Source organism: Gopherus flavomarginatus, chromosome 7 (assembly GCF_025201925.1).
Source record: "Gopherus flavomarginatus isolate rGopFla2 chromosome 7, rGopFla2.mat.asm, whole genome shotgun sequence".
Lineage (NCBI taxonomy): Eukaryota > Metazoa > Chordata > Testudines > Testudinidae > Gopherus > Gopherus flavomarginatus.
The window spans coordinates 751,786-775,730 of record NC_066623.1 but is presented as its reverse complement, the minus strand read 5'-3'; the positions used below and the strand labels follow the sequence as shown (position 1 = coordinate 775,730).

General features: G+C 55.5%; 1 protein-coding gene across 1 annotated transcript; it reads left to right on the top strand.

Moving 5' to 3' along the window:
* Positions 1–10,440: 10,440 nt before the first annotated feature.
* On the top strand, positions 10,441–21,107 carry F12 (coagulation factor XII). Its single transcript, XM_050961918.1, is given in 14 exon segments — positions 10,441–10,494; positions 11,663–11,702; positions 12,074–12,173; positions 12,572–12,642; positions 13,583–13,690; positions 14,165–14,296; positions 14,599–14,703; positions 15,670–15,844; positions 16,008–16,108; positions 16,179–16,437; positions 16,547–16,683; positions 18,007–18,150; positions 20,135–20,283; positions 20,886–21,107. Coding segments are annotated over 14 exon segments (1,773 nt in total). The 3' UTR covers positions 21,084–21,107.
* The last annotated feature ends 2,838 nt before the right edge of the window (positions 21,108–23,945 follow it).

Genomic DNA, 23,945 nt, shown 5'->3' with positions numbered 1-23,945 from the left:
TCAGCCCTTCGCAGACATTCACCAGCTCATCCCCCAGGCCCAGCACTCTCATTTTATAGGTGGGGAAACTGAGGAAGCAAAAGGGGAAGGGACTGGTGCAGAGCACTGGGAGCAATGGGATTGCGGCTCAGGACTTCCTGGCTCTCAGGCCCCTGCTGTCACTGTGGAGCACACCCAGACACAGCCCTCGCTGTTGAGGTTGAAAAAGCTACTGGGGGGAAGCTGTTCTAGACTTGATTTTAACAAATAGGGAGGAACTCGTTGAGAATTTGAAAGTGGAAGGCAGTTTGCGTGAAAGTGATCATGAGATCATAGAGTTCACAATTCTAAGGAAGGGTAGAAGGGAGTACAACAAAATGGAGACAATGGATTTCAGGAAGGCGGATTTTGGTAAGCTCAGAGAGCTGATAGGTAAGGTCTCATCCTAGGGGCGGCTCTAGGTATTTTGCCGCCCCAAGCATGGCAGGCAGGCTGCCTTTGGCGGCTTGCCTGCAGGAGGTGCCCGGTCCCGCGGATTCAGTGGCAAACTTGCGGGAGGTCCCCGGTCCCGCGGATTCAGCGGCACGCCTGCGGGAGGTCTGTCGAAGCCGAGGGACCAGCAGACCCTCCGCAGGCATGCCACCAAAGGCAACTTGCCTGCCGCCCTCGCGGTGACCGGCAGAGCCCTCCCCCCCCGTGGCTTGCCGCCCCAGGCACGCGCTTGGCGTGCTGGTGCCTGGAGCCTCCCCTGCCTATGGGAATCAAGACTGAGGGGAAAAACAACTGAGGAGAGTTGGCAGTTTTTCAAAGGGACACTATTAAGGGCCCAAAAGCAAGCTATTCCGCTGGGTAGGAAAGATAGAAAATGTGGCAAAAGACCACCTTGGCTTAACCACAAGATCTTGCATGATCTAAAAAATAAAAAGGAGTCATATAAAAAATGGAAACTAGTACAGATTACAAAGGATGAACATAGGCAAACAGCACAGGAATGCAGGGGCAAGATTAGAAAGGCAAAGGCACAAAATGAGCTCAAACTAGCTACGGGATGTGACGGTGCTGCCCGTGGGAGCCAGCTGAGGTTACTCAATCAGGGTGAACTGCAAACAAAACGGGGCAGACAAACCCCAAACGCTGGTGGTTATTCCAATACTTAGATTTACCAACCAGCACAAAACAGCTCCTATAGGACCTCACTGGTCACTTAGAAGTCCAAACCACGCAGTTCCCTTAAAGTACCCAGCCTTAGGCCTCCGTCCAGACACACCTGTCAGATATGATGATGATTCCTGAAAATCTTATCTCATCATATAAAAGAAAAGGTTCTTCCAATCCCAAAGGATCAGCCACATACCCAGGTCCAATTATAACTTAAATCTTACCCAAAATACACGCTACAGCCAATTCTTATTAACTAAGCTAAAATTTATTAAAAAAGAAAAGAGAGAGAGTGTTGGTTAAAAGATCAATATACAGACAGATTTGAATTCCATTCTTGAGGTCCAGATGCATAGCAGAGATGAGCTTGTAGTTGCCAATAGTCCTTTCAGATATAGTTCGTAGGTTATAGACCAATGTGCATAATCAGGGTGGCTCCAGTCAGTGACTGGGGATCTCAATCCTTGTGGCTTAAGGTTTCCCCCTCTTGAAACCCAAAGCAGATCTGAGATGAAGAAGGATCGTGTCCCAGGCTTCTTATACATTTCCAGCAGCCTTTCCTGAGAAAACAATAGGCTTGACTCCTTCTCCCAAACATTCTGGTAATTAGCACAGAGTAATTTATCCATTAAATAGTTCAGATACCGGTTACCACAACCTTCACAGAGACACATAGACAATAATACTATTTCCCTCAAGTATCATCTTAAATGTTAATATTCCTTTTTTGATCTTTGAATTAAAACTATAGCAATAGACAAGACTTGTTTGCTGACATCACAAGACCTGAGCAAACATCTCCCCTTCTACCTCTACCAATGCAGACTTGCATTTCAAAGCTCTATTCATTTACACATCTTTCTAACCAGTCCTTAAGGTTCACCCATGGGTTAGGTCAGTCTGAGTTAATTAACTCTTTCTGGCCCTGTCACCTTCCAATGAAATATTATATTACTCTCATAATGTCACATGGGAATAAAGGGAAACAAGAAGACTTTTTATCAATACATTAGAAGCAAGAGGAAGATCAAGGACAGGGTAGGCCCACTGCTCAGTGAGGAGAGAGAAACAGTAACAGGAAACTTGGAAATAGCAGAGATGCTTAATGACTTCTTTGTTTCGGTCTTCACTGAGAAGCCTGAAGGAATGTCTAACATAGTGAATGCTAATGGGAAGGGGGGTAGGTTTAGAAGATAAAATAAAAAAAGAACAAATTAAAAATCACTTAGAAAAGTTAGATGCCTGCAAGTCATCAGGGCCTGATGAAATGCATCCTAGAATATTCAAGTAGCTAATAGAGGAGGTATCTGAGCCTCTAACTATTATCTTTGAAAATCATGGGAGATGGGAGAGATTCCAGAAGTCTGGAAAAGGGCAAATATCGTGCCCATCTGTAAAAAGGGAAATAAAAACAACTCAGGAAACTACAGATCAGTTAGTTTAATTTCTGTGCCAGGGAAGATAAATTAAGGAAATCATCTGCAAACACTTGGAAGGTGGTAAGGTGATAGGGAATAGCCAGCATGGATTTGTAAAGAACAAATCGTGTCAAACCAATCTGATAGCTTTCTTTGATAGGATAACGAGCCTTGTGGATAAGGGAGAAGCGGTGGATGTGGTATACCTAGACTTTAATAAGGCATTTGATACGGTCTTGCATGATATTCTTATCGATAAACTAGGCAAATACAATTTAGATGGGGGTACTATAAGGTGGGTGCATAACTGGCTGGATAACCGTACTCAGAGAGTAGTTATTAATGGTTCCCAATCCTGCTGGAAAGGTATAACGAGTGGGATTCCGCAGATGTCTGTTTTGAGACCGGCTCTGTTCAATATCTTAATCAACAACTTAGATATTGGCATAGAAAGTATGCTTATTAAGTTTGCAGATGATACCAAACTGGGAGGGATTGCAACTGCTTTGGAGAACAGGGTTATAATTCAAAATGATCTGGACAAATTGGAGAAATGGTCTGAGGTAAACAGGATGAAGTTTAACAAAGACAAATGCAAAGTGCTCCCCGTAGGAAGGAATAATCAGTTTCACACATACAGAATGGGAAGAGACTGTCTAGGAAGGAGTACGGCAGAAAGGGATCTAGGAGTTATAGTGGACCACAAGCTAAATATGAGTCAATAGTGTGATGCTGTTGCAAAAAAAAGCAAACGTGATTCTGGGATGCCTTAACTGGTGTGTTGTGAGCAAGACACGAGAAGTCATTCTTCCACTCTACTCTGCACTGGTCAGGCCTCAGCTGGAGTATTGTGTCCAGTTCTGGGCACTGCATTTCAAGAAAGATGTGGAGAAATTGCAGAGGGTCCAGAGAAGAGCAACAAGAATGATTAAAGGTCTTGAGAACATGACCTATGAAGGAAGGCTGAAGAATTGGGTTTGTTTAGTTTGGAAAAGAGAAGACTGAGGGGGGACATAATAGCAGTTTTCAGGTATCTAAAAGGGTGTCATCAGGAGGAGGGAGAAAACTTGTTCACCTTTGCCTCTAAGGATAGAACAAGAAGCAATGGGCTTAAACTGTGCAAGGGTAGTTTAGGCTGGACATTAAGAAAAACTTCCTAACTGTCAGGGTAGTTAAACACTGGAATAAACTGCCTAGGGAGGTTGTGGAATCTCCATCTGTGATGATGTGGTTCTGGCGGGATCCAACTGAGAGTGCCAATTCAGTACCAATTGCTCAAACAGGGCAGTCACAGCCCAAGGCTGGGGTTTTTCCACCTCTAAGGCAAACCAAACCAGCCAGATAAAGAGGACTTCGGTCTCATCCCACTGGCTAACCACAAGTCACACAAGCAATTCCCTTAGACACTCCAGTTTCCCAGTATCACCACCAGTGCCACTTGTCCTGCGAATGAATGGTTATGAAAACCAACACCCCAATAAAAGAAAAAAGTTTCTCTCGATCCCAAAGAATCAAGCCCCAGACCCAGGTCAATATACAAATTAGATCTTACCCACAAATCACGCTGTTGCCAATCCTCTAGAATCTAAAATCTAAAGGTTTATTCATAAAAGGAAAAGGATATAGATGAGAGCTAGAATTGGTTAAATGGAATCAATTACATACAGTAATGGCAAAGTTCTTGGTTCAGGCTTGTAGCAGTGATAGAATAACTGCAGATTCAAATCAAGTCTCTGGAGTACATTCCCCGCTGGTATGGGTCATCAGTCCTTTGTTCAGAACTTCAGTTTGTAGCAAAGTTCCTCCAGAGGTAAGAAGCAGGATTGAAGACAAGATGGAGATGAGGCATCAGCCTTTTATAGGCTTTTCCAGGTGTAAGAACCTCTTTGTCCTTATGGTGGAAAATTACAGCAAAATGGAGTCTGGAGTCATATGGGCAAGTTCCTACATACTTTGCTGAGTTACAAGGCGTATCTGCCTTCTCTCAATGGGTCAATTGTATAGCTGATGGTCCTTAATGGCCCATTGTAGAACTGATAAATGAAATTGTTTTTAATTGTTCATTTTATTAATGTAACTTCTGTTCACCATCCATTACACTTGTCTATATTGTAACTTCAGTTCACTGTTTGCCATATTGTAATTCAAACCCCATTTTAAAACGCTCACTCCATTTTGTAAAAGCTTCCTCCAACCTTCATTTTTGCAAACCCTGCTGTAATCTTATTAGTTTAGTTTAGATGTGTGAATGAGGCATGTATGAATGATGGAATCAACCTAACCAGCCCCAGCCTGTTCTGATGAAATAAAGTTCAAACACCAACGGCTGAAGATGCAGACAAGAGCCCTAACAAAGTAAGAAGTGTCCACCCTAAAAAGAAATAAGTGATGGTCACATTAACACCACCCTATACCGAAAATCTACCGACCGCTATGCCTACCTTCATGCCTCCAGCTTCTATCCCGGACACATCACACGATCCAAGCCAAGCACTGAGGTACAACCGCATCTGCTCTAACCCCTCAGAGAGAGACCAACACCTACAAATCTCAACCAAGCATTCTCATAACTACAATACCTGCACAAGGAAATAGATCAGCAGAGCCAGATGTGTACCCAGAAGCCTCCTACTGCAAGACAAACCCAAGAAAGAAACCAACAGGACTCCACTGGCCATCACATACAGTCCCCAGCTAAAACCCCTCCAGCGCATCATCAGGGATCTACAACCCATCCTGGACAATGATCCCACACTTTCACAGGCCTTGGGTGGCAGGCCAGTCCTCGCCCACAGGCAACCTGCCAACCTGAAACATATTCTCACCAGTAACTGCACACTGCACCATAGTAACTCTAGCTCAGGAACCAATCCATGCAACAAACCTCGATGCCAACTCTGCCCACATATCTACACCAGTGACACCATCACAGGACCTAACCAGATCAGCCACACCATCACCGGTTCATTCACCTGCACATCCACCAATGTAATATACGCCATCATATGCCAGCAATGCCCCTCTGCTATGTACATCGGCCAAACTGGACAGTCTCTGTGGAAAAGGATAAATGGACGCAAATCAGATATTAGGAATGGCAATATACAAAAACCTGTAGGAGAGCACTTCAGCCTCCCTGGCCACACTATAGCAGACCTTAAGGTGACCATCCTGCAGCAAAAAAACTTCAGGACCAGACTTCAAAGGGAAACTGCTGAGCATCAGTTCATCTGCAAATTTGACACCATCAGCTCAGGATTAAACAAAGACTGTGAATGGCTTGCCAGCTACAAAACCAGTTTCTCTTCCCTTGGTTTTCACATCTCTACTGCTAGAACAGGGCCTCATCCTCCTGATTGAACTACCTCATTATCTCTAGCTTGCTTCGTGCTTGCATATATATACCTGCCCCTGGAAATTTCCACTACATGCATCCGACGAAGTGGGTATTCATGCTCATGCTCCAAAACATCTGTTAGTCTATAAGGTGCCACAGGATTCCTTGCTGCCTAAAAAGAAAAGGTGCAATAGAAGAAAGATCAAAGCCAGGTCCCAGGCTGAAAGTCCTGCCTGCAATTGATGGGTGATCAATCACCAAACCCAGAGGCAGCCTGACACAGGGCCGTCCTTAGGCATAGGCAGAATAGGCAGCCGCGTAGGGCCTCACTCTGCCTGGGGGCACCACTCTGCAGGCATCCCAGACAGTGTAGAAGCAGGGCTGCTGGGTCCTAGAGAGAGCCGAATGCAGCACAGTCTGAGGAATGGGATTGGCTGCTGGGGTCTCTGGGAAGGGGAGGAGGTAGGGGTTGGGAAAGGAGCTCACCTGTGAGTGCGACTCTTTTCGCCCGGCTGAGGTGAGGTGAGGCAGGTTCTGTGGCTCTGGAACCAGTATCCTTTGTTGTCTCCCATAACATCCATTCTTCTCCCCCCCACCCCATGGAGCACCCCCTCCTTTCTCCCTCCTCCCCAGGAGCACCCCTCTCTCTCTCCTCCCTCCCCTCCGTCAGGGCTGGGTTGGGTGAGGGGCTGGGGGGGAGGAGAGGCTGGCTGGCTGCCTGCTGAGGAATGAAAGTGAAAGTAACTCACTTCCTCAGCAGGCAGTCAGAATTGGAATGTCACACAGGGCTTGGCTAGGGTTAGCCAGATGTGTGAAAAATCAGGATAGGGGATTGGAGTACAGTGATCAGATATCCCTATTTTATAGGGACAGTCCCAATTTTGGGGTCTTTTTCTTATATAGGCTCCTTTTACCCCGCCACCCCCACCCATGCCTGTCCTGATTTTACACACTTTCTGTCTGGTCACTCTAGGTGGGGGTTATTGGTGCCTATATAAGACAAAGCCCCAAATATCGGGACTGGCCCTATAAAATCAGGACATCTGGATTTGGCCACCCTAGCTGGGGAGCGCCTCTCCCCCGGGCTGGCAGCTGCCAGCGATCCATCTCATCCGAGGGGAGCTGCACAGGGCAGGATGAGCTGCTGTGGCTCCATGGGTGCCCCGTCCCTGAAATCAGATGCTGTGCTAACTTCACCATGGTCTGTTGGGCTGGCGGCGGTGCCCATTGGCGTGTGATTGGACCTGAGGGTTTGCTGCTGCTGTTGCCACTCTGCACCCCAAGAGGTGGATTTTGGGGTCCTGCAGTTTTCCACCTATCTCCTCCTCTACTGCAGCTGTTGGATCAGCAGGCTGGGGGGTGAGCCAAGCATGAAAGCAGTACTGTGTTGCCATTTAGATTGTCATTTAAAACTTTGTTTGCCAAAAATTCTTGCTAACAATCCTGAATCCAATTTCAATATTTTTTTAAATCAATATCTTAGCCAAAAACAGAAAATTAAGTTGTTGACAATTATTAGTGACAGGTTTGGTTTAAGGCAAGGAGTGGGTCAGTTTTCATCAGAGAAACAAAAAATGTTGACTGACTTTCCTATAGCCTGTTACTCCTGATAAGAGCCCTCCAACAACTGTAATATGCTCATCTCCTTACTAGTGTATAAAGCAGGGTTCGGCAACCTACGGCACACGTGTCAAAGGTGGCAGGTGAGCTGATTTTTGATGATATGCAGCAGCAGGCTGAGCAGCTCAGCCCATCACTGCCCTGGGGTTCCGGCTGCTGCCCTATTGCCAGCTGGAATACCAGCCATCGGCCCCACTCAGCACCTGCTGCTGGCCTGGGGACCCCCAAGGAACCCCAGGCTGGCAGTGGGCTGAGCAGGTCAGTTGAACCACTCAACCTGCTGTCAGCCTGGGGTTCCATTCACTCAGCCGGCAGCAGGCTGAGTGGGCTGGTGGCGGGCTGAGCGGGCTGCTGGTGGGCTGAGCAGGGCCGGTGGGGGGTTGAGTGGCTCAGTCTGCTGCCAGTCTGGGGTGCCAGCAGCACTCAGCCTACTGCTACTCCGGGGTTCCAGCTGCCGGCCCCTTGCCAGTCAGGAGCTCAGCTGCCAGCCCCACTCTGCCTCCTGCCAGCCTGGGTGAGCAGAATCCCAGGCTGGTAGCGGGCTGAGGGGGGGTGTTGGCGGCCGGGATTCTGGCTGGCAGGAGTTGGTGGTCAGAACCCCAGACCAGCAGCAGGCTGAGCAGGGCCTGGGATCCTTTTCTAGGGTTCCAGCCACCAGCCCGCTGCCTGTTTGGGGTTTCATTTACTCAGCTGGCAGTGGCCTGAGCAGGACCAGTGGCCAAGACCTCAGATAATAACAATAGTTTATTTATATAATATAGACATAGAGAGAAACCTTCTACAAACATTAAAACGTATTACTGGCACGAGAAACCTTAAATTACAGTGAACTTGGCACACTACTTCTGAAAGGTTGCCAACTCCTGGTATAGAGTGACCATATGTTGTACTAAGATTCACCTGCTTTTTTTTTCCCCCTGTGAGTCAGTATAACTTTCACCAGCCCAGAAGTTGGGCAGCCAATGTTTTATGTTTTCACAATGTTTTCTCCAACTTTCATAAAGTAAATACATAGTTAATATGAGTTAAAAAGGCCAGGGACACTTTGTGAAGAATCTGTACAGCAGATCATGCCCATAGATGATCCAGATAAGAAATTTGAGGTTGAATTTTTTAATGTTGTGATGGATAAAGCAGTATCTGCTGTTGATGAAAGGTTTAATACCTTGCAAGTACACCATGAACAGTTTGGATTTTTGTATGACATAACTAAATTCAACGAAATAGGAAAACAAGAGCAACTAATGACAAAGTGCAAGAATCTAGAGAGCCTCCTGAAGCACGGTGAGAGTTTTGATTTAAATGGACTTGAACTGTACGAAGAATTGAGTACACTGTCATCAATGTTGCCACATGCAAAATCGGTGATGGACATTGTACAGTTTATTCATACCCACAAACTTGTTGACATATATCCTAATGTGTACATTGCCACTCGTATTCTACTGACAATTCCTGTAACAGTAGCATCAGGAGAACGGAGTTTCTCAAAACTAAAGCTCATTAAAAACTATCTCCGCTCTACAATGAGTCAGGAACGCTTGACTGGTCTTGCTATTCTTGCGATCGAACAAGACACTACTTTGTCTTTGTCATACGATGACATTATTACTGATTTTGCAGCCAAAAAAGCCAGAAAGATTGCTTTTAATTAAAAACAAATCTTTGTTTCAATACCTCTTCATATAAATTTCCAAGAAAATTTTGATAAATTAAAAAATATATATTATTTGCATCATTCTGTCATATCAGAATGTTTTCTATAGTGCTGCTTCTTTAGTGCTAGTCCATCAGCATTACAGTGTGCTTAATTAAGTTAAACTGGTTTTAATAATGTGAATGTGGCAAGTTTTCCAATACTATAAGCTTATGTTTGTGTTGCTAAGAGCAGATCAGGCACAGGGGCACCAGTTTAATAATCTCGCCTAGGGCACCATAAATCCTAAGGCCGGCCCTGGCCTGACACAACAAGACCTATAGACTCCGGATTCAAACTAAAGCCTACAAAAAGGATGGGTGAGATGGGAGACTTTGGAGGGTAACATTCTGCTGCCAACATGAAAGGGCATCAGTGCATGCCCAACAGAGACCCAGCTTGTCCTTGTGCCCGGCTTTCCTGGCCAGTTACCGCCACAAGCTACGAACCCAAGCTGCAAACTCAAGCCTTGAACTGAAGCTATTTCAGGACTGGTAACTATGCAGCAGCTGCAGAACATCTGATGGATGTGTGTGAGTGTGTGTGTGTGTGTGTATAGATATTAGGTATAATGTGTCTGTATAAGAATTAAGATATTAGTTATTGGTCATAAATCAAATTGTTATCATAATAAATGTGGCTTCTTTGTCTTGTCCCCTGAAAAGATCCTGTGTAGTTTTGTCTGTACAACACCATCAAGCAGGCTAGGCAGAGCTAACACTAACTTGTCTGGGATATCACCCAGAAGCACAGCACAAATTTGAAATACAGATAGTATAGAGCCAATATTAATAACTTCAACTACAAAATGACACATGCATTCAGACAGCATAATCATAACCAGCAACCTATAACCTAGTCTTAGACACCTTATATGACCCCCTTTACATAAGGTTTGGTGCCACTACAGGACCTTGGTTGCAACCATGTTCTATACGGTCCCAGATTATATCAATAACGTCACACCATCTCTGGAGATATTTAAGAGTAGGTTAGATAAATGTCTATCAGTGATGGTCTAGACAATATTTCGTCCTGCCATGAGGGCAGGGGATGACTCGATGACCTCTCGAGGTCCCTTCGAGTCCTAGAATCTATGAATCTATAATACCTGCCCCCCCAGCAGCCCTGGTTAAATCCCACCCCGAAGACCTTTGCTTTGGGAGGGATCGATTGGGGACTGTTTGTTCTGCCTGGGAGCAGGCGCAGCCCCTGCCCTGCACAGCGCCATGATGTCCCTGCTGCTGCTGCTGATTCTGCTGCTCAGCCCGGAGGCAACCATCCCGGTAAGGTTCCCCAGCTCCCGAGTATCACAACAATTCACTCTGGCTTCAACCCTCGCTCATGCCCAGCCGCCCAAGCTGCTGACCCCCAGCCCCCTCCGACTGTGACCCCCAGTCCCTCCCTGCCCCATGCACCCTTAATCCCCAAAGTGTCCCACCAGACCCTGGCTAGTCCTGGCTCACAGTGCCTGGGTCAGGCCTGTGCCCTGAGAGCTGAGTGTAGGGCTAGGAGTCAGGCACTGCTTCTAGACCCAGCGTCACCCCAGGCTCGCTGGGGCCTGGGGCAACTCACGTCAACTCTGTGTAGCACACTGAGTGTGTGAGCCCATGGGACCCTCCCCTGCTAAGTGTAAGCCCAGGAGACCCGCCCCTCCCCCGCTAAGTGTGAGCCCACATGACCCTCCCCTGCTAAGTGTGAGCCTACGTGACCTGCCCCTCCCCTGCTAAGCATGAGCCCACATGACCCGCCCCTCCCCCACTGAGTGTGAGCCTATGGAACCTCCCCTCCCCCGCTAAGTGTGTGCCCATGGGACCCTCCCCTCCCTCGCTAAGTGTGAAACTATGGAACCTCCCCTCCCCCGCTAAGTGTGAGCCCATGGGACCCTCCCCTCCCCCGCTAAGTGTGAGCCCATGGGACCTCCCCTTCCCCACTGAGCATGCACATAGGAACCTCCCACAAGCCCCTAAACGAAGCCACTGCCCTACACAATGCACCCCCAGCCATGGCAGGAGGCTGTTCTCCTGGGTCTGCCCTTCCCAGCACAGATGCACCCCAGAGCCTGCTGCTCGCTCAAGCTGTCCCTGCTGGGCCCCCCCAGGGCTGGCCCTGCATACCGACCCAAGCTTCCTTCCTCATCGGCACCCACACCTGTGAGACTGGGGCCTGGGGCGACCCCTGCGCTATGCAGGGGCCCAACCCAGAGGGACTCTCTGACCTGGCTCCAGCTGGAGAGGGACAGTCCTGGCAGCCGCTGGCCCTGGCTCCTGCTCTCAACTCCTCTCTGGCCAGGGACGGCCCCTGCTTGGCCCCCAGGGGCGAGGGGCTGAACGGCCACAGAGAGCAGCAGTGCCTCATAGCCAGGCATGTGCTAGGTCCTGTCCCCAGGGGCGGCCGTCCCGCAGGGGCCAGCGTGGGACTCGCTGCACATGCTCACTGGCTTCTGTCCCGCAGGACCGGCATGCCAAGGCCCCGCCGAGGATGAAGGGCGAAGGTGAGTGTCTGTCATGGGCGGCGAGAGCAGCTCCAGCCTAGCGCCAGGGGTCCTGGATGGCAAAGCACATGCCTGCTGCTGCCTGGGCCTGCCAACACTGGAGGCACTTTGCTTGGGCTAGACGAGCTGTCCTGGGGGGATGGTCCCTGGCACTAGCCCAGCTCTCAGCCCTGCTGAGCAGCACATGGCCGCAGAGGCAGCCCCTGGGAGCCCGGGGCAGAGGCTGGGAACTGGTGTCCGCTAGGTGAGATGGGGGCAGGGGGAGACTGTCCATCCCTCCCTCCTGCCAGGGGTGGGGGAGAGAAGGGGCCTGAAGCTCTCCCAAGGACGGACTGTTTCAGGGCAGCTCCCCTTCTGCTTTTGCCTTGCAGTAACGGCAGCCAGTGGGGAGCCCTGCCACTTCCCCTTCCGCTACCAGCGCAAGATGCACCATTCCTGCCTCCGGGGCGGCCTGCGTGGCCACCGGGCCTGGTAAGAGCCTTCTGCCCCCTCCTTGTGCCCCAGATGCCACAGAAGGGCCCTCCTTCGGCCCCCGAATGCGGGGAGGGTGGCAGCCTGACAGAGCACCCTTGGGCAGAGGTGAGGGGGCAGGCAGGATGGCTGCCCTCTCCATGCCCATGACCAGCCCCATGCAGGAGATGCAGGGAGAGCAGAGCCCTCTGGGAACCTGGGATTCACTCCCTTGGGGTAGGGCTTTGTCCTCAGGGCGAGGGCACAGCGCCTGGCGCCACCACAGGCCCCTTGGGCAGCACATTCCACACAATGCCCAGAGAGCTCCGGTCTAGCCAGGGACCCGAGACTGCCCCCTCACCTCCCTGGTCTCCGGGGCCTCACCATCGCTCCCCCCTCACTGTCACCTCCCGCGGCAGGTGCGCCACCACCGAGAACTATGACTGGGACCGCAAGTGGACTTTCTGTGGGGAGGACAAGAGAGTGACAGGTGCGGCGGCCAATGGGAACCCAAGTGACCCCTGCGGGAGGGGGATAAGATTTCCCTGCTCCAGCCCCACATGGGTGGGCGGGTCTGCACCCCATGTCCCACTGCCCTTTGCTAACCCATCCAGGGCCGGCCTTAGGGAAAATGGCATCCTGGGTGAACTTGTATTTTGGCACCCTGCCCCCTGTTGGCATGACGCCTCCCACTGTGCCCTGGCCCCCAAGGGCATGGTGCCCCCCATTGCTCCAGCCCCTATGGGCATGATGCCCTCCCACTGCGCCCCTGGCCCCAATGGGCATGATGTGCCCCTGGCCTCTGGGGGTGCCCCACCCCCCTGGACCTCTAACCCCGTGCCCATGTTGGGAAAGTGACCTGGCTGCACAGATGGAGCTTCTGGCCCTGCTGCTCGCTCCCCCTCGAACGCTGCTCCTCTGCCTTGTGCACCCCTAGGGCTCTCTGCAGCCAGGTCACTTTCCCTGCGGGCTGCACAAGGGCAGAGCAGAGAGCAGCAACTCCTGATGCCTCAGCAGAGCCCAGGTGGGGAAAGAGCTGGATGCCCAGAGCGCTTGGTGTTGCTCCTCCGCACCCCCAGCACCCTGGGGGAGCACAGAGGAATATTGGCGAGGGGGCATCACCGCTCGCACACAGACACTCCCACATGTTCCTGAGCACTCCCCCCACGCGGCGCTCCTCTGCCAGCTGGGAGCAGTTTCTGTCTTTACACCTCTGCACTGCTGCACGGGGCCCCCGGGGTCACCCAGCCCTAAGGCAGCCCTGGACTCACAACAGGCTCCACCAGCCCCTCCCACTGCTCTGCCTGGACCAGCTCCCTCCCAGGCGCTCGTCCAGGCCTCAGGGCTGGGTCCCGGCGGGGCCTGGCGATCCTGGTGCTGCTGCCCCTTAGCCTAGAGCCTTTGCCCCTGATTCCGCTCTCTGTCTGCAGATCCCTGCAAGCCGAACCCCTGTGAGAATGGGGGTACCTGCAAGAGCAGCCAGGATGGCTACCGCTGTGTGTGTCCTGCCCGCTTCCATGGCAGGCACTGCCAGAAAGGTGACTGGGCCCAGCACCCACCCCACCCTCTTGGGTCACATAGCCCCAGCAGGGAGCAAATGAGTTGGGACCCTGCTGCCTGCCCACTGCCCTGGGCCCCTGCCCCTGGACTGCCAGCCACTGGCTGTGTCAGATGGGATGGCAGTCACCTTCAAGGGAGGCCTGCTCCAGAACTACCTCTCCAGAGGAAGCTGCTTGCAGCAGGACCCAGCTGGGGGGCAGAGCCTCCCACAGATCAGAGCCACGCACAGCCCCACCAGTGAGCCCAGCTGGCTTCATGATGTCGATCCCACCTCACCCCACCCGGCCGCATCAGCAGCAGCCCCTGGGAACAGGCCCTGGGTTGGCAGCAGGCAGGGACTTGACTGGCCTGAGCTGGGGCACGGGCAGATGCCGAGGTGGGACCGGGCTGTGTCTGGGCTGGGGGAAGGGAGGCCCAGCACATTCCCTATTGGCCCCACTCGGCTTTTGCAGAGAGCTGTTTCGAAGAGCGGCTGCTGGTGTATTTCCTTGAGGGACAGAAGTGGCTGAGGTACCGGTCCCCTAGCCTGGTGGAGTGCCACTGTGCCGGTGGGAAGGCTATCTGCCGGCCAGCCCATGGCAAGGGTGAGAGCTGGGGGCAGAGAGCACTATTCCACAGGAGGAGGGTCCACCCCAAAGGAGGCTGGGGCTACCCTGCAGAGGGCAGGGTGTGGGCAGACAGAGGAGCCGAACAGGGGTGTGGGGGAGGGCAAGGGCAGGCAGGGCAGCGGGAGGTGCTGGATTGGGCAGTGGTGATGCACTGCTTGCTCAGGGGCAGCTGAGCTGGGCACCGTTAGCCAGACTGGCCCCAAACATCTGATCAGTGCCAGCCCCCAGCAGCAGCTGGCCCCCTGGAGGCAGCCCTGACACCTGTCTCTGCTCTGCAGCTTGCCCCACAAACCCCTGTCTGAACGGAGGGCACTGCATGGAAGTGAAGTGGGAGCCGGTCTGCAGCTGCCGGAATGGCTACGCTGGGCCGTTCTGTGACATAGGTACTGCCACCCAGAGCCTGTGCCTGGGCAGGGATGCGGGGCTGGGCCTGGAGCAGTACTGCACGGGCTGGATCGGGATCCCTGGGCCCCTGGAGGGACTGGGCCTGGTCAAGGTCACAGAGCGGGGATCAGAGCTCTGGGCATCCAGCCTCCCAGAGCCCACGGGGGAGCCAGGCTGCCCAGAAGGGGGGAAAGTGGGGCAATTTGCCCCGGGCCCCACAGGGGCCCCCACAAGAATATAGTATTCTATAGTATTGCAACTTTTTTTTATGGAAGGGGCCCCTTGTCACAGTGTGTGGGGGAGACAAGGCCCTGCACCCCTGGCTTCCTGCGATTCACCGGGACACTCAGCCAGTCAGTAAAGCAGCAGGTTTATTTAGACAACAGGAACACAGTCCAAGACAGGTCTTGCAGGTACAGACAACAGGACCCCCCACCAGTTGGGTCCATCTTGGGGTCCCAGGAGCACCACAGCCCCACTCGGGGGTCAGAGCCCCGTCTGGGCTCCCCTCCATTACACCAGCCAGCCCCTGACCCTCTAACTCCCTCCAGCTTCTCTCACCCAGCCTCTCCCTGGCTCCTCCCCCAGCCTTTGTCCAGTGTCCTGGGCAGAGGTGTCACCTGGCCTCCAACCCCGGTCCTGGGTTCTTGCGTTCCATGCTCAGGTATCCTCCCTCAATGCCAGTCTCCCTTCCCCAGTGCAGACAGTCCCAGCCAAACTCCCCTGCAACCTTCCCAGGCTAACACTCCCCACTCAGCATTCAAAGACCACATCAAGAACAATCCCAGTTCCTCACACCCCTGAAATTGCTTTGCTCCAGGCCCCTTGGATCCTCGGGGCGGCCCTGGCCCAGAGAGGGCTGGAGGTGCCCACATGCTCTGAGAGTGGCCCAAGGGCTGGGGGCTGAGGGATTGCGGGGAGGGAGCCATGGAGAGACACTCAGTGACTGGCTCTTTACTCACCAGACCGGAGGCAGGCCTGTTACGCTGACAGTGGGCTCCTGTACAGGGGCATGGCCCACACCACCCTCTCTGGGGCACAGTGCCTGCCCTGGGACTCTCACCTGCTGTCCCACGAGTTCTCCAGCCGCTCCTTGCGAGACGCACTCAGCCTGGGCCTGGGCAGGCACGCCTTCTGCAGGTGAGCGACGGGCACCAGCCCAGAGAGGGGAGCTGGCAGGCAGGAGATGCGAGATGCCAGGGCAAGGGCTGGGTGAGATGGGCCAGGGTGCTAAGAGTTGGGGCTCAGGCTCCTGGCTGCTGTGCTAGAGCCCGTTGACAGAGTGGGAGGTTCTCCATTGCAGGAACCCCGATAACGACAGCCGGCCCTGGTGCTACACGCTGAGGGAGGAGCAGCTCAGCTGGGAGTTCTGCAGCGTCCCCCCCTGCGAGCGGCACACAGCGGGTAGGCCCCAAGGATCTCTCAGAGGGCAGGGGGGCAGCGGAGCCTCGCGTGACCGGCTCTCTCCCCACAGGTGCTGTGGACACAGTGGAAGCAGGGGCCCAGCCAGAGGCCAAGCCCACGACCACGAGCCCCAGCAACAGCTCTGCTCAGGGCTGTGGGCAGCGGTACAAGAAGAGCTTGTCCCTGCGGAGCCGGGTTGTTGGTGGTATGCTGGCGCTGCCCGGCTCCCATCCCTACCTGGCAGCCCTGTCCCTGGGGGAGCACTTCTGCGGGGGGACCCTTATCGCCTCCTGCTGGGTGCTGACAGCTGCGCACTGTCTGCAGCACAGGCAAGTCACTGAGCACAGTCAGGCGGGGCAGGGCACACCGGGGAGGGAGCAGGGCTGTGGTGGGCGGCCAGCAGTATTTCCCTCGCTGACGACTGCTCACGTCCTGCAGGCCGAACATCTCCCACATCTCTGTCGGGCTGGGGCAGACCCACTATAACAGGAGCGCACAGGGCTCCGCCGAGCTCCGTGTGCAGGACTACGTGCTCCATGAGAACTACTCCCAGGCCACCAAGAGCCACGACATCGGTGAGCACCCATCCCCCACCCAGAGCCACGACACCGGGGAAAGCCAATCCCCTGCAGCACCCATCCCCCCCACCCAGAGCCACGACACTGGAGAGATCCCAACCCCCACAGCGCCCATCCCCCCACCCAGAGCCACGACACTGGGGAGAGCCCATCTCCCACAATGCCCATCCCCTCACCCAAAGCCACGACACTGGAGAGATCCCATCCCCCACAGTGCCCATCCCCCCACCCAGAGCCATGACACTGGGGAGAGTCCATCCCCTGCAGCACCCATCCCCCCCACCCAGAGCCACGACACTGGGGAGAGCCCATCTCCCACAATGCCCATCCCCCCACCCAGAGCCACGACACTGGAGAGATCCCAACCCCCACAGCGCCCATCCCCCCACCCAGAGCCACGACACTGGGGAGAGCCCATCTCCCACAATGCCCATCCCCTCACCCAAAGCCACGACACTGGAGAGATCCCATCCCCCACAGTGCAGTGCCCATCCCCCCACCCAGAGCCATGACACTGGGGAGAGTCCATCCCCTGCAGCACCCATCCCCCCCACCCAGAGCCACGACACTGGGGAGAGCCCATCTCCCACAATGCCCATCCCCCGACCCAAAGCCATGACACTGGGGAGAATCCATCCCCCGCGGCGACCATCCCCCCCACCCAGAGCCACGACACTGGGGAGATCCCATCCCCCACAGCGCCCATCCCCCCACCCAGAGCCACGACACCAGGGAAAGAACATCCCCTGCAGCACCCATCCCCCCCACCCAAAGCCACAACACTGGGGAGAGCTCATCTCCCACAATGTCCATCCCCCCACCCAGAGACACAACACTGGGGAGATCCCATCCCCCACAGCGCCCAGCCCCCACCCAGAGCCATGACACCGGGGAGAGCCCATCCCCCGCAGCACCCATTCCCCCACCCAGAGCCATGACACTGGGGAGAGCCCATCTCCCACAATGCCCCTCCCCCCACCCAAAGCCATGACACCGGGGAGAGTCCATCCCCCGCGGCACCCATCCCCCCACCCAGAGCCACAACACCAGGGAGAGCCCATCCCCCCCAGCACCCATCTCCCCCACCCAGAGCCACGACACCGGGGAGATCTCATCCCCCACCGCACCCCTCCCCCCCCGCTCAGAGCCATGACACCGGGGAGAGCCCATCCCCCGCAGCACCCATTCCACCACCCAGAGTCACTACATCATGAGTGCCCATCTCCCCCACTCCCATTGCTCCAATCCTGTCCCCCCTGGTTGCCTGTAGTGAGGATGGGCCCAGACTCTCACTCACCAGCTGTTTCCCTGGTGTCCCAGCATTGGTGCGTTTGAAGGCAAAGGCTGCAGGCCGCTGTGCTGAGTTCTCCCACTCCATCTCACCCGCCTGCCTGCCCCGCGCCTTGGAGCCTCTCAACACCAGCAGGCCCTGCGAGATCGCCGGCTGGGGGCACCTGTATGAGGGTGAGTGGGGGCCAGCCATGCTGGGCCAGATTAACCTTTTGTGGCCTGGCGCCAGACATATTTGTGGGCCCCCCTGGGGGCAATGGAGCATGGTGGGGGTTGGTCCCTGGAGCGAGAGGCTGGTCAGGGGCAATGGGGCATGGCATGGTGGGGGCAGCCCTGCCCAGCCCAGCCCAGGGCAAGGTGTACATAAACCAGCAGTTGCCAGACGCACACTGGCCTGCCTAGCCTTGTGCTGCCAGTGTCCCCCTTCCCCTCGGGGGTGGGCCCAGGCTGTGCCACACAGCCCCCGCCTCCCTATGCCCAGCATCCCCCGGAAGTGAGATGCCCAGCAGGCACCCCACAGACCCTCCATCACAAATGTGCAGTGGCCTGCACACCACCACCCTGCCCAGCACGCTCCCCACACAGCCCCACTACTACTGCCCAATGCACTTCCCCACAGCCCACCAACACTATACAGCACCCCACTCAGAACCCCCACTGCCCAGCATCCCAACACACAGACCTCCCCCACTGCCCCCAAGAGATCCCTCCCCCACTGCCCAGCATCCCGACACACAGCCCTCCCCCACCCCCACAAGGGACCCCACAGTTCCTTGCACCCAAAACACACAAACTTCCCCTACTGCATCACAGCCCAGCACCCTCCACAAACCCCTGGAGACCTACTCCCTCACACCCTGCCCCCTGGCCACGTTCACCAGCCCTGCTGGGAGGTGACGGCGTTTGCCAGGCTGAGCTGACAGCGCGCCCAGGGCCAGTCCAGTGCCAGGGCGGGGAATTGCTCCGGCCCCTTGGGAATGGCATGATTAGCCAGGCCAGGGTCTGCCCCTGCCCCAGCCTGGCTCCCTCACGGCCTGGAGGTACGGTGACCGTACGCCCCCTTTTAGCCGGGACAGTCCGTGACTTTTTTGACAAAAACAGGCATTTGTCCTGTTTGCTCTTGTCAGCTGATCAGAGCAAATGAACAAATGCCCAGTTTACCAAAAAAGTTGGGTGTACCCCCCTAGCAGGGCATGGAGGAATGTGTGTGCGGGGATGGCGATGTGAGGTGTCAGGCAGTGAGGCTGGGAGATCAGCCCCAGACCTGGGCAGAATGGAGCTGGGGGGTTTGGGGGCTAGCCCTTGGCTGCAGCACGGGGAGCTGGGGAGGAGGGGTCAGTCCCAGCCTCTGGCCACGGCTTGCAGAGCTCAGGGAGGAGAAGAGGGGTCAGGCCCCGGCGGCGTAGAGCTGGAACAGGGGGTCAGTAGCACCATCCAGCGGCACGGGGCTCCAGCTCTCTCAGCCTCAGCTGTGGACAGGGGGCAGAGAGGAGCCGGTGGGTGGGGCTGTGGGGCAGAGAGGAGCCCTTAGCCAGCCTGTGACCCAACAGGGGTGAGCAGGGAGCAGAGAGGAGCTGGGGGGCAGGGCCAGGGGCAGAAAGGAGCTGGTGGGCAGGGCCGGGGGGCAGAGAGGAGCCCTTAGCTAACCTGTGACCCAAAAGGGGTGACAGGGGGCAGTGACCAGGGGCAGAGAAGAGCTGGGGGGGGCACAGCACAAGCAGAGCGGGCTGGGCTTGGCTGGGGCCCCTATGGGTCCTGGGCCCTGTGCCACCCAGTACTGCAGCCCTGCCCCACCCACTGTGCAGGGAAAAGTGTGGGGCTTTCCCATGCTCCGCCCACACACCAAGCTCCACCCACATGGCCCCACCCACTCAGAGCAGACGCTCCCTCCGGGCCATTCTGGCCCACTGGCTGCACTGAGCCGCTCTCTCCATCAGGCTGCCTGACACGGTCACATCTTCCCCGAGGGCTGGCGCTTCCTCACTGCTTACACGGACACTGCGTTTGCTCCCCGCAAGCCCAAGGCCTCCTAACCACTGCCAGCCCAAGAGGGGCCGCCGGGCACATCCCTGGCACCAGCTGGGGTGTCCCTGTGCCTGGGCTGCGTGACACAGCAGGGTCCCTTGCTCACACTAGTCCCCTCTCTTCTCCCGGGCAGGGGCTGAGCAACTCTCTGAGTCCCTGCAGGAAGCTGTGCTCCCCATTATCCCTCACGAGCAGTGCCGTTCCCCCGAGCTGCATGGGGCCAGGATCACCACAGACATGCTGTGTGCCGGCTACCTGGAGGGGGGCACCGATGCCTGCCAGGTGAGACAGCTGGGCAAAAGGTGCCAGGGGTGGGTCAGCTCCAACCTGGCTGCTCTTCCGGAAGGGACAGCCTCTCCAGCAGCCCCTTTGTGAGCTGAGACCCCGCTTTGCCACGCTACCCTGGGCACCCCCATGAGCCAGACCACCCTCTGCACCTGATTCACACAAGCGGGCCTTGATCTCCAGCTCCCTGCTGGAGGCTGGTGTTAGCTCATCCCTGGGGAATCCGCCCCAAAGGGGAGAGCCAGGGGCTGATTTCTCAAGGGCACTGATGTGTCCTCTCTCTCCCTGCTGTTCCCACCCACTGCCAGTGGGGGCTCCCGTCTGCCCTGCCCACCCCCAATGCCATCGGGGCTCCCATCTGCCGCGCCCACCCCAGTGCCATCAAGGGCTCCCGTCCACCGCACCCACCCCCAGTGCCAGCGGGGGCTCCCGTCTACCCCGTTCACCCCCAGTGCCATCAGGGGCTCCTGTCTGCCACGCCCACCCCCAGTGCAATTAGCCCCATTCGACTGCACTACAGGATTCCCCTATGCCATGGTGCCCAAGGGGATGGGCCAGCCCCAGGCCTGCCTCCTCTGACCGGTCCCCTCATGCTACAGGGAGACTCTGGTGGGCCGTTGGTGTGCGAGGAGCAGGGCCAGGCCACGCTGCGTGGGATCGTCAGCTGGGGCGTGGGATGCGGAGAGCAGGACAAGCCCGGCGTCTACACCAACGTGGCCCGCTATCTTGCCTGGATACAGGGCCACACGGGCTAGTGAGGCTCAGAGCAGGAACTGCCCCTCATGCCCACCCAATAAACTCCCCACCTGGGGCCTGTCACACCTTCGCTTTGCCTCTGCGTCTTTGGGGGAGCATCCCATCAGCTGCCCAGGTGCCCAGCCCGGGCCCTGGAGCAGCTCATGCTGGGAGCTGGAGCTCAGGGAGGGACTGAGCAGCCTGACGGAGCCACCCCAGCCCTTTCAGAGCAGCAGGGGCTGCGGGACCAAGGGATGCTTGGTCTTCACACTGAGGGGGAGAGGGGGCTGCTGGGCCCATCGGGGCAGGATGCTCTCAGGAAGCGGAAGGGGGAGGAGCTGGGCACGCGGGTGCAACGTTCCTCAAGCTCCAGCCAGGATTGAGACTCGGCCAGGGCCGCCCAGAGGATTCAGGGGGCCTGGGGCAAAGCAGGGGAGCTGCGGCGCTTGTACTCACCCAGCAGTGGTCCAGTCTTTGGCAGCACTGAAGGTCCACCCGCCGCTGAAATGCCGGCCGAAGAGCCGGACCACTGCTGGGCCAGGGCTCGCAGGGCCCGGGACAAATTGCCCCACTTGCCCCCCCCCCCCGGGCGGCCCTTGACTTGGCCCCTCCATACTCGTCCAGCCTGGGAGGTCTCTGGCCCAGCCCTGTGCCCTTAGGGTGGCTCTGTGCCCCACCCAGCACCACCCCCTGGCTGCTGTGGGGCTGGCTGGCTGCACCTCGACAGGCGGGCAGCGTGGGGGGACACTGGAGGCTGTGGAGGAAGCTGATCCTGCTCCCTGTGGGATGAGGGAGTGTTCTCTGGCGCCAAGCCCAGCCTGCTGCACCACAGAGCCTGGGAGCCGGAGTGGCTGGGAGCTTGGAGCTGGGCCTGGTTCCAGGGGCTTCACACTGTCAGGCACCAGCACCAGGGGAAGGTTTGATGCTCGGGGATTTTCTATTTTGAGCCAGGACGCTGAAGAAGTTGGATGGCAACTGACCCCTGCATTTCTGAGCTGAGCGCAGCCCAGCCCACAACTGGCCTGGCCTGGCCCTGATCGCAGCCCAGCCCCCAGCTAGCCCGGCCTAGCCTCAGGAGGGAGGTTGAAGTGCTCTCCTACAGGTTTTTATATATTGCAATTAGGAATGGCAATATACAAAAACCTGTAGGAGAGCACTTCAACCTCCCTGGCCACACTATAGCAGACCTTAATGTTGGTGTCACTCTGGCATAACCCTAGATAACTCGGAAAGGTGATAGACCACAAGTGTCAATGAAGCCCTCCTGTTGTAGGCCTCAATGAACCAGTGTTCCTCCATGTTAAACACTTTGTGTAACCTAGTGTAACCTAATATGTTAAGAGCTGTAAAATGCAGTGTTAGCAGTTAGTTTTGGTTGTAACAGCCAGTTCTCTGCTGTAATACATTGAAGCTCGGCTAAAGCCCGCTCAAGGCCGTTTTAAGATACTGTGTATATGTCTCAGCAGCGGAGAGGGGGGGGAGGAAGGGGGAAGTCAAAAGATTGAATGAGAGAAGATACTGCAGCTGGATGGGAAAGGAGGGGGGAGTAAGAAATCAGCTAGTCAGCAAGAAAGTTTTGTAGTAAACAACTGGGATATAAAAGGAAGAAACTGCTTGTGTTAGAGGTGCAGGATCTGAGATTGTTATTTCTCCCTGGCACCTTATTTGAGCTCAAATAAATTTGGTTGTTTGCTTCTCCACCCTAGTGTATTTATTGGCGCTTAAGCACTCTAGGCAACGAACCACTGTTGCTTGCCTCTGGCACTGCTATGTCTGCAACAGTTTTTGGCGTCCTTGGGTGGGCTGAGGTGAAAATTAGCCTTGCCTGGATCCCTCCTGGAGGTCAACGGATCGCGGTGACGACCGACGCCCAGTGCACACCGGTGACTTTACCGGGGGCCTCGGCGGAGACGCAGTGTGAGCGACCCCAGAGGGCACAACGGTGCAACGCGCTCAAATAGTGGAGAAGCAGTTGTGGGCGACGGTGTGGAACCGGTCCCGGGCGACGGTGAGGAACCGGTCCCTTGGATAAGGTAGGAACAGTCCGGTTGTCCGGACTTTCTCTGTTAGAATCTGGGGACGCCCAGCATCTACCTGCGACACGGGGCAGGGGCAGAGCAAGGTAGGGAAGGCAAGGTGCTCCCCCCTAGAATGCATTCTGGAGAATTGGAAGGTGTTTGGATCGGATCCGTTATCCAAAACTAGGTTACAAAGGTTTTGTACAGTGGACTGGCCTCAGTACAAATTAAAGGGTCAGGAAAGGTGGCCACCTGAAGGATCAGTAAATTAGAGTACAATTACTCCTGTTTTGTCAGTGAACAGGTAGGTTCTGAAACTGTTTGTATGAAAAGCTCTGGTTAAAAAAAAAACAACAAAAAAAAAAAAGAAAAAAACAAAAAACAAACCGTAACTCCTGTTCTTCCCCCTGTCTGGCGGAGTGCAAGGATCCAAAAGCAGGTTAGGGATAGTGCAGGGACAAAGGAGGGACCTGTCTAGGAATGGGAGACCCTATGTCCTAGTGCACTCTCTCCCTGTTGTGGCTGCAAAAAAAAAAAAAAAAAAAGGGGGCGAGGGGGGCCAGTATGAGTGACTGTTACCGGAAGACGCCCAGAGTACCCTGTGAAGCAAAAGCTCGTGACCAGGACTACTCTAACGCAAGCCCGGTAACTAGTGGATCTTTAGGAGGTCCAACCCATGGTGGGCTGACTCGGCCTGGCATCGTCCGGTGAGGAAGCTACCTGGGTCTAGGAGTGTGTGCACCCATCTTCCCTCCCCCTTTCCTTTCCGTGTGGGCTACTGACAGTCTGATCATCTCGCTGGATGCAATCAGAGTAAGCGGCGCCGTCTCCCAGAGACTAGCCGACGCTCTTTGCTGAAGGGAGGTGTAGGAGGGTCGTGGCCATCCTCGTTAGCCTCTCCTGTGT